Raw genomic sequence first — 14,340 nt, 5'->3', positions numbered from 1 at the left:
TCCTGGTCCAGTGGAACTGTTTGCCATTCAGCAGTAAAGGAAAGGTGGGAAGGAAGGAGAAAAACTGCTAGGTTCTGCTCCGAAAAAGTTATGGCGGAAAGGGGGAAAAACAAGCCCCACTCCACCAAAGACCAGGACTAGATGCAGCAATCCACTCTGGCTATTGGCAAAAAGGAAAAAAAAAATGCATATCTAGCCCTGCTGTGCTGCAGGATGAAGTGAATGGCGTCAGGAAGCACCACAGAGCTGGGAACAGATGAATTGGTGTCTAAATGGTGCTGTAAGGCTTTTTAAAGCAAGGAGGAGATGCCATCTGAGCTCCGCTTCAGGCAACAAAACATATTGGACTGGCGCTGGCCTCTGCATATTTTAAGTCCTTCAGAATGAAGAAGGGCTGGTGACATTATCACTGGTGTGGACACAGATTCTGGTGGGGGAATGATGTGATGCCATGCTTAGCATGAGGGCAGCGAGTTAGTTAACTTTGGGTGGAATTCTGCTGTTTCCTTCTTAGGCTGCAGGTGATGGCATGAAGGTTTCAATGTTCTACCATTAAAAAACAAAGAAAGAAAGAAACGGATTTTCTACCCATAGAAAACTAGAATACCACTGGGAGCCTTTCTCTCTTGCATGCTTCCTTTCTTTGTAGGGGAGAGGGCGTTGTGAAGAACATTCAGACTAAATGGTAAAGTCCGGGGGGGGGGGGAGGAATGCACAACATGATTTTGTTGTGTATGCAAATGAACTATAATTGCAGGACCCTTATCCATTAAAATAAATTTCAGTACCCAAGGTCTGGGATCCAAAAGGCTTGGATGTGCTGAGTGGAACTGCGACTATTGACTGCTTCAAGTGAAACGGTAGGTCAGCCTATGTCATAACAAAGCTCCTTTGGAAAGTCCCCTCCTTGCCCACAAATACCTTCCCATCTGTGGCATATGTGGGGCTGCTCTTTGAAAAACACAATTCCAAAACTGCTCTAGATGTGCAAAACATTTCACTGAGCCATTATGAAGAAGAAAGCACAGGGTGCTGGTGGTTGCTTATTACTGCATACAACTCACTGTATGAACTATTCATCTTATGTGCTAATTTGTTTTTGTACGCACTGTACCCTACATCAATGCATGAATTGTGCTGCAACGATGAATAGAAATGAACAATTGGAAACAAGGTGGAGGAGAAGTTTGCGTTCCTAAAATGATTTTGCTGTGAAGAATAACATGCTCTGATGGTGTCCCTTTAACACTTAGCAGGAAATGGACAGATCAAAAGAGGAGTCCCATAGTCCTACCCAGGAATTCTGTCTGTGTGTGGGATTTGCATATGAGCTCTATACCAGCTCCCACTTCCACTTGTGGAAGGTGATGGACTAAAGCAAGGAGCTTCTCCGAGGCCTTCAACGACACAGCTTCTCCCTATACAACAGCCTTTCTCAATCTTGGGTTCCCAGATGTTGTTGGACTACAACACCCATCATCCCTAGCTTGCAGGATCAGGGCTCAGGGATGATGGGAACTGTAGTCCAAAAACTGCAGGAGGCCCAAATTTGGGAAACCCTTGTTGAGGGTTGAGAAAGGCTGCTCTACAACTTGGAGGTGGAGCTTTGCATGCTCAGCCCTGCTCATGTGTAGCTTTTTTCACATGCGCAAAATAGCCTATCCTGAATTGCTCCCAAAGCAGATTGATTTTCTGAGGACTGAGTCTGTTATTTCAAAGCAACAAACAAAGAACGAAGGTGACATGAACATCCAGGATGATAATAATAATAATAATAATAATAATAATAATAATAATATATTTCTACTCTGCCTATCTGGCTGGGTTTCTCCAGCCACTCTGGGCAGCTTTCAACAGAACATTAAAAACAGAATAAAACTTCAAACATTAAAAGCATCCCTAAAAAGGGCTGCCTTCAGATGTCTCCTAAAAGTCAGATAGTTGTTTATTTCCTTGACATCTGATGGGAGGGTGTTCCACAGGGCGAGTGCCACTACCGAGATGCTTTGAAATAGTGATAAGATTAAGGATATTCCTGTACAGCATTATAGCCATAACAGTTTTTTGATGTTATGTTTTGCTTTCATTTGCATCTTACACTTTCTCTGAGCAGATCTGCTAGGTGACAAGCAATACAGTATAATGCAATAGAGCAAAAGTATTTGGAAATGGCCACACCATTGAATATAAATGCCTAAGGTTTCATTCTATCGCTATGACAATGTTCAACCTCGGTCAGAAATGAAGTGATGTTTCCTACAAAATATATTCCAGCATCTGTGCTCCTAAGGATTAAATGGTGAAATCTGTTCCGTTTTGCTTTAAGCAGCGTTCACTTAATCCAAGTGAACACAAGTGCCCCCAAATCAGTTGCTACTCAATCACTTTGAGATGTGTTTTCTATTTTCTACATTTTAAAATCTCTCTCTCTCTTTTTAAGATAAAACTATAACTTGCTCTTTGGGAAACCACTCAACTGTTCATTATAAAATAGCATTACTATAAAAAAGCATGCATCTAGCCCACTTGGAAATCAAGGTGGAGTGGCTTTTAGTAAGAAAGTGATAGCAGAAAAGATGCCATAAAGCATGTAAGGGGAATTCGTAGTCTGCTGTTGTGTGCATATAATGTACACCCCTATTTGTAAGTTCCATCCTTTAGCCATTTCACAAAGTTATCTGTTATCTGTTAGAGTGGCCACTGGATTTCTCCTCTAAACAAAAATTCAAGTGCATTTCCAAGTTCCTCCTCAGGTGAAACATTTGCAGAATTTCAAGGGGAAACCAAAAAAAGTGTGTTGACAAATCTAGCAAAGTTTCACAGGGAAAAATTCCTAGGATTTCACTTATAGGCTAAATTGAAACAGATAGGAAGTTTCTCTTTAGGTAAAATATCTGAGATATTCAAAATAAGCCGATATTGTTTCAATAAGGCTAATGAAATCTTCCAAGGATTTCTGGCACATCCCAAGTATGTACATTCTGATGTTAGAAAGGCAATGTTCCAAATATTAGTCCTTTAATTTCAGTAATTATTACAGTGGCAGTATTTTGAGGCAGGCAAAGTGGCTCCATATAGTTGACATGTTACATATCCTCAATTTAGGTCAAATCCTATACCCATTTACCTGGGAGTAAGTCTCATTAAGCAGGTATAAGGGATTAGGCAGGTATAGGATTGCCTTGTTGAGTTCGTTCTCCAATTATTATTATTATCATTATTATTATTATTACACTGGTACCTCTGGTTGTGAACGGGATCCGTTCCGGAGGCCCATTCGCAACATGAATAGAACGCAACCCGCAGCAGTGCGTCTGCGCATGCGCAGGTTGTGATTCACCATTTCTGCGCAAGCGCGTGACGTCACTTTGCGCGTCTGAGTATGCACAAGCGGTGAAACCCGCAAGTAATCATGAAGCAAACGTATCATGAAGTAAACGTAACATGAGGTATGACTGTATTATTATTAATTGAATTTATATACCGCCCTATACCCGGAGGTCTCAAGGCAGTTCACAGAATATATCGTCTTTCTGCCCTAAATACCTTGTTAATTAGTTCTCCAATCATGCCATTCCACGAGCTGTTATGGAGCTGCTGCCCGTATCTGCCATCTGGAGATTGATATATCTCATACTTGAAGCCCAGATTCTTCGAAAGTGCATCCAGGACGTCAATGGAGAAGCCTTTATAGCGCTTGGGCTGTCCAAGTATATTCTCAGCCACCATAACAAAAGGTTCTTCCTGAGAACAAAGCAAGGTTTAAGCTGATGCTTAAATGGAAATTTAAAGGTGATTAATCAAAGATAATCCAGCTCACGGTATCAATGGCACCCAGAATGTTGATGTTGCCAAGCCTCCAGCACTTTAGCTTCACATTTATTGGATTGACTTTCCAAAGGGGGGCGGGGAGAGATTTCCAGGATAAAAGTGAGAAATCTGTTACTCGTTCTTCCATTATTCATATTTTAAACCAACCCAAAAATAAATCTTAGAGTGGCTGGCTGGGGGATGCCAGCCCAACTGATTTTACTGCCATTGCTCTTGGCTATCTATGCAAAGTGCTGCTGACATCTTCTCGGGGGTAGAACAGCTCACCTCCTGGACAGACAGGAGATCTGATCATGACCCTTAACAGCTGGAGGGGAGAAAGCAAATAACAGATTGCAAGGGGGGAGGGTGTCCTAAAGATCTCACTGAAGCACTCTAAGTTGCTTTAATGCACTGTGATCTTAGAGAATAGCAAAAGCAAAAGGGAGGGGGGGACAAAGAATTGAAGCTGTGAGGTGGAGGGGGCTTGCATACATCATATTGCAGACTACAGTCTCTTTTCAACTTGGATTTGACATCACAAACAAGCAACTGGCATGCCCATACACTTTTGATACAGAAAGAAAACAACATATTGAGGTCACAATGTTCAACGCAGCAAATAACTTCTAAGCTAGGTGCTGTTTTTGCAAGTACATTGTAGGTTTTTCTTTTTCCAGAGCTGCAGTAGGTTAGGAAATCAGCCTTTCTCTTTTTAGTTTATTTAGTTCAAAATCTGAGCCATAAGTCAGATAGCACCCTGCAACATTTTAGTGTGTGCGTGGAATCCCACACCTCTAAAAAAAACTCATTATCATTGCCAATGGACATTTCTAAAGGAAGTTATAAAACAAAGCATGGAGACAACTCTAAGATGGCAGGCAGCACCTTTGGCAGGCAGCACCTTTGCTAAGGAAGCTTAAGCACTGTTGCTAAGTTACCAGGTGAAGGAATGTTGACCATCCCACCTTGGACTCCCAAAGCAATAGAAAAAGCAGGAGAAGCCAAATGGAGGGTAATGCTGGGGTAAGTTTGTTCAGGCAACTTCCTCGTGTCCACGTTATTTCATCTACTCCCCAAACATACTGCCTGGTATGAAAGCGCTTACTGAAAAGAATGAAGAGGCCTACCCCTGCTTTAAATTAAGAGTGGGAACTTGGGTGCGGAAGATAAGGATTTGGGTCTGCTGAGGGAGTTTAGAGTGTGGGGAGGGAGATTCGTTTGACCCCAGCCTAGAAGGTGTGGCGGTAGGGGCTTCCCCACACAAGCGCAAAAAAAGGGGAGGTAACTGGAGGTAAACATGGGAGAGTTGTGTGGGGAGGCACTTGAGGGTTAATAGGAATCTCAACTCCTACTCTGCCCTACGTGACAAAGGAGGTAGAGGACAGATATAGTCCCCACACACGGGTGGACAGCTAGAGATGAACCTGGGGTGGAATGGAAAGGTTTTGTGATGTGGAGTTGGGCTAAGAGGAGAGGGAGTTTTGAATCTCCAGTTCTCCCACCTTAAACAGAGAGAGGGAAACCCTGGGCAATGTAAAATTGAGGCAGGGAGAGCAAGCACGGCAAGCAAAGTGAGCAGGGGGGCACCCCCTAGTAGTAAATATTTATTAGCTCTAAGTGTTACATAAGTATCATACTGTACTGCAGTGGAATATGGGAGACCACAAAGAATTATGAGCTAGATGGACCAGTGTTCCGACCATTTCCTGTGTTCATGAATTGATTGTCAATGGCCTGCTCTTTATTCTATGCACCTTTTTTTTTTTTTTTAGTATTTAAAATTGCAAATCAACTTGGGTGCCTTGGCAGAAAGGCGGTATAAAAAGGCAATACATAAGTAACATTTTGATACCTTGACACAACATTCATAAACTCTAGTTTCACGTGGCCCTTGCAGGGGAGAATCTGCAAAAATGGAAATTCTCATGGCTGTTTTCCTGATTAGACAATACCATGCATAATGTGCTGCAGGTGACAAGAGAACTGAACAAAACCTTTAAAGTGTATGTGTGGGGGAAATAAAAGATGGGTTAAGGAAGGAAGGAGAGAGAGGGAGAGGGAGAGGGAGAGGGAGAGGGAGAGAGAGAGAGAGAGAGAGAGAGAGAGAGAGAGACTAGCAAGTAACATTTTTGAGCATTTTGCTTCCTCAACTCAAATATGGTCATACCAAGACAGTCACCACTTTCAGTGTTAATCCTTGCAAGTCACTGCCCAAGCGCCGTTCCTGCAGACTGCCATTCAGCCCCTTCTCAGAGTCCCATGTTGCCAACTGCAAATGGAAATAACACAAGAAATATGAAGAGGAAATAATACATTTGTAATATTTGCATAAAATACTTCAAAGAGGAGTTAGATGAGAAAGATGCATGAAAACACAGAAAAGGCTGAGCAGAAGAACGAAATGTTCTATTATCCAAACAATTTATGATCATAATTACAGAGCTTTAAATGGGCTGCACAAGAACATTGGCCGCCTGTATTATTTCAAAACATTCGTTCCTATAGATCATTTTTGTACATCTTTAGTCTACAGCAAATTGTTTGTCTCTTTATCAAAATGGTTGCCTAGGAGTTCTGTTCCCATAATTATGCACATTCATCTCAGGGCATTGTTGCATTTCTAGTTCTACTTGAATCAGCGTTGGTTTGAAGCATCTGAAACAGGTATCTGACACCACAAATCTGGACTGTAATGCATACTCTGTTTAATCATGCATGCTAAGACGTTAATGGCAGTTCACACAGTTCAGCAATGGGCGACATTTGTGGCCCGGTGCCTGGCTTCCTGGCCTCCTGCGGCCACACCGTCTTGTCAACCATTGCTCTGCTCCCCTGGCCGTCGTGGGGCCTGCTGGGTTCCCACCAAACCCAGATTCAAATTTTGACCTATCTGTAGAGGCCTGGGGGGGGCAGGGCAACCGGAGCAGACTGAGTTGGAGCAGGCTTCACTCTGGTCTGCTCATGAACAACGAAAAAGGGACCGGAAGTGCTGCTGGCCAGAGAGAGGCTCATCAGCTTCTTGAGCAGAGTGGCAGCAAGGTGCGGCCTCCCCGAGCAGAGTATTGGGGTGAGTTGAGCCCTCTGAAAAGCTAAAGGTGCTGGGTAGTAATAGCTGTCCAAGCGCCATGGCGCAGTGGTAGCAAAGGCGCCATTAGGGATATGAACCACGTGGAACATTGTACCAACCTGATAAATTAAGCAAGCTGAATAATTGCAAAACTTAAAACTATATTTACACAGAACAGCATCATAAAGTTGGAAAGTCCATCAAATCTAATGGCCTGCCGCAGTAAATGGCACACATGTTTCAAAGATAACAAAGGCGGAAACTCCTCCCACTTTGAGAAAAAGCCACAGACGTGGTCAGATCCTTGTCTTAATGTGATGAGAGGAGAGGCACTGTTCCGTGAACTCGGATATAGCTATAAGCTTATTACCAAAGTCTGGAAGTAACTTTTTTTCTTCATTTTTAACAGTACACAAATTCTGGATCCTATGATCACCTTCAGGGCTGGCCCACACATGAGGCAAGGTGAGGCAGTCGCCTCAGGGCAGCAGGCTCCAGTAAGCTTGGTGGGACAGCAGATCCAGTCTCCATGCCACTTGCCATCGCCACATTCTCCACGATGTGCCTAGGCGGCAGTGTGTGTGCATTCAGCAGTGGCCACATGCCAAAAAGATGTACAGTGGGTGTTCTTTGGCATGCAGGCATGTAGCAGAGGCGGGAGTGGCATTTTGTGTTTTGCCTCTAGCAGAAAAATGTCCTGGGCCAGCCCTGATCACCCTTAAGCACTTATGACTTACAAAACTTAAAACTGCATTCTGTAGCAGTCATTAGGGGTGTGCATGTGGTTTCTGTAAAATCAGTCAATTTCCCTTCCAGCACATTCACTAAGATAAAAACAAAGCAAACAACCCTCAGCATCCACATTGTCTCACATTGGCTGTCGTAATGCTGGGACACAAAACAACATAGCAACTGAAGCCAGAGGGGATAGGAAAAACAAGAACCCTGATGCCTGATGTCCCTGCTGGCCAGTTGGCAGTGCAAACACATCAGGCAGCACTGTGACACCTCGTGACAAAACCCTGCCACTGGGTTTTGTTCAAGGGTGCCACAACTTGGCAATCAGATTCAGGGGCGCTGAGAAGAGGACACGGTGAAAGCTATTAATATAAGGGAAGGTTGCTTTGAGATCCTGTCTGCCTCTGATTCTGGGCGCAAAGTGCCTGGCAGATTGTTCCTTCCAACATTTGCTTCCAAATTACATCCCATCCCAACTCCACTCATTTAGACAATATGGCGTGGCTGTAGATGGTCCAGGGAGGCCACCATCATCTTGTGTGACCAGGGAGAGGTTGGCCACCTGGTGCCACCCACCTTTGACTGTGCTGGACCTTCTATTCCTTGGCTGCTAGGCCAATGAAAGTAGGGACATATTTAAGAGAGCAGCCAAGTACAGCTCTCCCGGTCTGCTGACTGTTGCAGGATTTTCCACCCACCCACCCAGACTATTAAAGGTCCACCCAGTGGGGAGCTGGCAATTTGGCATGTGTACCTTACTACGGTTTACATGGTATTTGGGACCAGTGAGGATTTCCCCCCCCTGCAAGCAAATTGGCCAGCTTTCAGGTTTTCGCCTACCTCATAGCAGATAAGGCATTGGGTTGGATCCTTAGTTGTGGGGTTACCCCATTAGAGGGGTTCAGGAGGAGTGAATCTGTCTGGGATTCCACAGAGGGACCAATGGGCCAATATACCTCTCCCAATGGTGGCCTATGCAGGGTCATTGCACCCAATCCATGTCAGGGGTGGCTCCCCAGCACAGAGTCAACCTCACAGGGTTCCTATTACGTAGCAGACGAGCTGCCTGATGCTGGATACATGCCCAACACCTTAGCAAAACCTACACTTTCCTGTAATCAATAAAGTTATGGCCTAATTCAACCCAATACCAGTCTCCTGTGTACATTTTTTCAACCCTCTCTGCACCAGCCACTGACGTTATGTCCCTGTGGTGGCAATTTCTCTCTCTCTAATGTATATATTTAATTCCAATAACGAATCGCTTCCCATGTTAGTGATAACAAGAATTACGCAATTTCATGTACAAAAAGAGTTATAACGATTAAAAGCACTTTCATAGGTAAAAATAATTTGAAATCCCATACAGATACAGCATGGGATAAAAATCTCCACTTAAAAAGACTCCTGGAAGGTCTTCAACAGGTGCTGAAAAGACAACAGCAACAGCCTTACCTATGACTCTTCCTTAGTTTTAGACATGAAATACTAATGTGGTGGAGTACAGAAGAAAGCAAGAGCTGCTGTTTCCCAAAGACCTCCGACTGCCTCAGAGAGAAATGAGGGGTCATTGTGATTCTGCCAGCTTCAGTGAGGCAGAAAGAGACTAATGCGCCTGATTGCTGATGCTGCCTTCTTAGAACAAAGCTGGCCACTGTTACCTACTGATGACCATTAATGATGACACTGTCTACCTGAAGGAGACAAGTTGTGCATTGTGAGCTAATGATGATGAGGCCTACTTGAAGGAGAAGGACTGGCCATTGTGACCTAATAATGACCCTGCCTATTTAAAGGAGATGGATTGACCATTGTGATCTAATGATGCGGGGGGGGGGGAGAGAGCCCAATTATGGTCAGCCAAGACCCCAACAACTAGAAATGTGTTATCAAAGCCCTATTTTTCAACACATTTTCTTCCATTGAACCTCCCTGATTAACATCTTGGTACTTTAAGAAGAGTCTGCTGGAACACCAGTTGAGTCCAGCATCCTGTTCGGACAGTGGCCAATAAGCTGCCTGTGGAAAGCCAGCAAACAGGATCTAAGCACAGGAGCATTCTCAGCTCCCGCAATTTCCATTATTTGGTATTAAAAGCCACAGAGACAGAGCTAGCCACCCTTTCTTTTTCCAGTGCAGAACGTATCCATAACATTTAGAAGCAATCTTCACATTACTGACAACTATTGATGTCTCTTTTATACTGATGAGCTCGGCTAGATTTTCGTAATCTAGGGCTGGCTGCTAGTTTCGTCAGCTGTTGATTCCTTGTGTTTTACCTCTGAGTGTTTTTTTAATGATTTTCTGTGTTTTATTGGAATGGTTTACATATTATCGTTTGCCACGTTGTGAGACATTTTCTGAAATACAGGATGTAAATTTATTTTTTAAAAGAGGAATATTAAGAATCTGTTGTGTGCAAGAATTATTGCAGGAATGCTTTGACAGAGTATGATCAAATGATAAAAATTCAAGCTACAGGAAAGGAGATTTCAACTAAACATAAGAAAGGACTTACTGACAGAAAGAGCTGTTTCACAGTAGAAGGGACTTTCTAGGAAGGTGGTGGGCTCTCTTGCCTGGAGGTTTTTAGGCAAAGCTGGATGGCCATCTGTCATGGATGCTTTATATATGATTCCTGCACTGCAAGGGGCTGGACTAGAAGACCCTTGGGGTACCTTCCCACTCTACCATTCTATGATTGTATGAATACAAATCTAACCAGTGGGAGGGTCAATTCGGTCAAACAGTGCAGGGTCGGTTCATAAGGGGAGAGGTGGTCCTTGAGGTATTGTGGTCAGGAGTCATCTAACGCACAAAATCATTTGATCTTATTAAATTTAATAATGACCAAATCTCATTGAAATAAATAAAAAGGTAGTCATTCCTGACTTTGCATGGCTTGGGACCTTTCTCTTTAAGGCTAAGTATTTGTTATCAGGGACGCAGGTGGCGCTGTGGGTTAAAGCCTCAGTGCCTAGGGCTTGCCGATCGAAAGGTCGGCGGTTCGAATCCCTGCGGCGGGGTGCGCTCCCGCTGCTCGGTCCCAGCGCCTGCCAACCTAGCAGTTCGAAAGCACACCCGGGTGCAAGTAGATAAATAGGGACCGCTTACCTGCGGGAAGGTAAACGGCGTTTCCGTGTGCGACTCTGGCTCGCCAGAGCAGCGATGTCACGCTGGCCACGTGACCCGGAAGTGTCTCCGGACAGCGCTGGTCCCTGGCCTCTTAAGTGAGATGGGCGCACAACCCCAGAGTCTGTCAAGACTGGCCCGTACGGGCAGGGGTACCTTTACCTTTACCTTTTATTTGTTACCTTTGAAGAAATCTAAATAAATTCAGCACCAAGGCTAGGGAATTCTGGAAATCAGCCAGCATAAGAAAGATTTTCTATTATGTTTGACTCAAAAAAAAAAAAAAGAAAAAGAAAAAGACAAGAGGTACAATTTGCTTCTTGCATATTAAACAGTCCAAAGAGGAGGAGAATTTCTCTAAGGCATGCTTATAGTTTCCTTTTATTTCATACCAGCCCGTACATAAAAATCTTTTTTGTATGCAAGGGTAAAATTCTACACTGCATTCAAAAATAATAATGATGCAGATAAGGTTAATAACAGGACATGAAGAAAGCCTTTTACCAAGAAGACTCCCCACCCCCCGCTCCGAATCTCTAGGCCCCTAACCATCCCATTTGTTCACAAATGTGTCGATTCTGAATTGCACTTGTTCTAGGAGGCAGGAATGCATTCTGTAGGATCGATGAATTTATGGATACAGACACCCGTTTTTGACAGCTGACCTGTCAAGATCAGTGCCTGAAAAACTAACTTCCAGCACAGTTAAACCAAATGAGTCCTGCTGCTGTTTGATAAGACTTGTACAATCTTCATTCCTTTCAGAAATTAGCTATACCTTCTTCCAGGACTCTCAGAGCCAGAGGTTACACAACAGTCATCAACTGATGCAAGAGATAACAGCTTCTAAATCTGTAGAAATTTATATATAAAATAAAGCAAGAGATAACAGCTCCTAAATCTGACGATGACAAACAACTGCTCACAGGGATCAGCCAGTTATAGAACAAATCTGTTGGTCCCCAGATAATATATCTGCCAAGGCAATCCAGTTTATTTCATTTATTTTTAAATTCTTGATTTACTGAATTGTGAAGTTGGCTCTCTCAGATCCAATATTATATAGCCCAATATTTTATTTTATTTGTTAAGTCACTTAATAAACAGCAGTTTCAATAGCTAAATAATTCGCCAGGTGAGTTAAATGAGAAAACGGCATGTACATAACCAGAGGAATTGACCCATGCACAAAGAGGGACAGAGTCAATGCTTTCGGACAAATAATATCAGAGTTTTGATATAAGAGAAACAGAATGACAAGAACTGTGGATAGTCTCGGCATAAGGATATTTTCAGGAAGTTTAAGGCAGTAGTCTCCTTTTGTAATTTTTGAATGGTACATGGAATTTTCTTTGGGGAAGGTAAACTGCAATATTTAATGGTGTCAGTTATTGTACGATCCATTTTACATCATTCATATTAAGAAAGTCACCAATTAGATTAGTCATGATTAAGCAATGCACTCATTGAATAAACTTTCATGCTTTCTTCCAATCTCTTGACTAATGAGCAGAAGAAAATGGTTGTGCTTCTGCTTATACCAAAACAAGCTATTGGAGAATGTCCTGCAACTTCCTCTTGGTCTAATCACAGGTGAAATATTAACTTAAACTAGACAGAAAGAATACTGCTTACATATGCAATTCTTATTTTTGTGTTGTACTGTTTACTGTGGCAGATTGTTTCAATGGATTTTCTTTTAAACTTTCATTGGGTATTGATTTCATTTTGTAACATATTTGTGTTAAATATGTTGTCTGCTCTTTTAACATCCATAGTGAGATAATCCTTGTAACTGAAATGTCAATATTCTGAGGATAAACATAATCTGTATCCATATTGTAGGGGAAAGTATTGGGTTAGCTCTGTTGCCAGTTTAGTGTGCAGCTTCAGCTATCAAATATGTATATAGGTTCAGTTAGGGAAGAAATAACTATATAGGCAGTTATACTTTACTTCCTGTCTCGCTACTGACCACGCCACCTGTGTCTGCATCTGGCAAGAGTTTTAAGGATGAGCGGGGAGGTGTTAGCAGACATCCAAATGAGACTTTTAAAAGGTTGCTATCCTGAATTCCCCTTCATGGATCACTGCCTTGCCGTGACTTTTAAAAGGTTGCTATCCTGAATTCCCCTTCATGGATCACTGCCTTGCCGTGGCAAAGGGGCTTGAATAACTCAGAGAAGCTATGAGCTAGGCTGTGCAGGGCCACCCAAGATGGACAGGTCATAGTGGAGAGTTTTGACCAAACGTGATCCACCTGGAACAGGAACCGGCAAGCCACTCCAGTTTCCCTGCCAAGAAAACTCCATGGACAAAGACAACAGGCATATAAAAGTTATGACGCTGGAAGATGAGCCCCTCAGGTCAGAAGGCGTCCAACATGCTACTGAGGAAGAGTGGAGGACAAGTACAAGTAGATTCAGAGCTGATGAAGTGGCTGGGCCAAAGCCGAAAGGTCGCTCAGTTGTGGATATGCCTGGAAGCGAAAGGAAAGTCCAATGCTGTAAAGAAAAATATTGCATAGGATAGTGTTCTCGAAGCTACCAGCATGAGTTTGACCAAACTGCGGGAGGCAGTGGAAGACAGGAGTCCCTGACGTGCTCTGGTCCATGGGGTCACGAAGAGTCGGACATGACTAAACAACAACAATCCTGAATTCAGATTTTACTAAAGCCTCCTGGCACAAAGAAAAGCATAATGGCTGATTCCCCATCTCTGGAAATACAGATGTTACTCAGATCTGCTTCTATCCTTAGAAGAAACACACAGGTTTCTTGGTAGGTGGCCAAGAGAAATAGGCATTCCTTACATTAAAATAAGTAGAGATTTGTTTTAGGTGTGCTATGTAACAAAAAGAAAGTTGGTTAGAGCATGATGCTGATAATACCAAGGTCACAGGTTCAATTCCCAAATGGAACAGCTGCATATTCCTGCATTGCAGGTGGCTGGACTAGATGATCCTCAGGGACCCTTCCAGCTGTATCATTCTATGATTCTATAAGCCAGATTGGCAGGGGCATAGCTAGCTGCCCCAGCACCCATAGCGGTGGAGCGGGGTGAGCCACCCATGGGGGTGGGGAGAATCACCCACGGAGGTGGGGTGAGCTGCCCACAGGAGTCACTGTGGCAAGCCACCCATGGGGGTGGCACGGCGATTCACCCAGGGGGGCAGCATGGTGATCCGCCCAGGGGCACGGCCGGCGAGCTGCCCAGGGAGTCCACCTGGTGGACACAAGCCCCATGCTGCCATTTTGGGCAGCGTGGGGACCCAAGCCACTGCATCACTCCCAGGAGAGGAGTGTGGCTCAGGCATACTGCAAGGCCATTCCCCGCGGTAAATGCCACCCCCCCCCACGGTGTGCCATTTTGTCATCCCCTCAGGGTTGACACCTGGAGTGGGCCGCACCCCCCACCCCCTTCCTACGCCCCTGCAGATTGGCCAGCTTTACCTCATAGCTGAAGAAAATGCTCACTCGGGGAGTAAAGTCCCACCTTTAGCTTGTATAAGAAGGTGTTCCTCCAGTTTCGAATTCCCTGATAATGTGGCTAAAGTACTTTTATCATTTAGCCTAAAGAAGAGTTCGGGA

General features: G+C 43.8%; 1 protein-coding gene across 6 annotated transcripts in view; it reads right to left on the bottom strand.

Annotated features, from left to right (window-relative positions):
- GRID1 (glutamate ionotropic receptor delta type subunit 1) overlaps positions 1-14,340 on the bottom strand; it is a 721,020-nt gene that overhangs the window by 75,851 nt on the left and 630,829 nt on the right. For all 6 annotated transcript variants that reach the window (XM_079975593.1, XM_079975595.1, XM_079975594.1 and 3 more), the window contains exons 9-10: positions 5,981-6,082; positions 3,547-3,744 (exon numbers count right to left, since the gene is read on the bottom strand). In XM_079975593.1, the coding sequence (XP_079831719.1) occupies positions 3,547-3,744; positions 5,981-6,082 (300 nt within the window). The remainder of the gene's footprint in view (positions 1-3,546; positions 3,745-5,980; positions 6,083-14,340) is intronic.

Source organism: Podarcis cretensis (assembly GCF_951804945.1).
Source record: "Podarcis cretensis genome assembly, chromosome: 5".
Classification (NCBI taxonomy): Eukaryota; Metazoa; Chordata; class Lepidosauria; order Squamata; family Lacertidae; genus Podarcis; species Podarcis cretensis.
The sequence above is the reverse complement of the archived record's forward strand: the minus strand, read 5'-3'. Positions and strand labels throughout refer to the sequence as shown.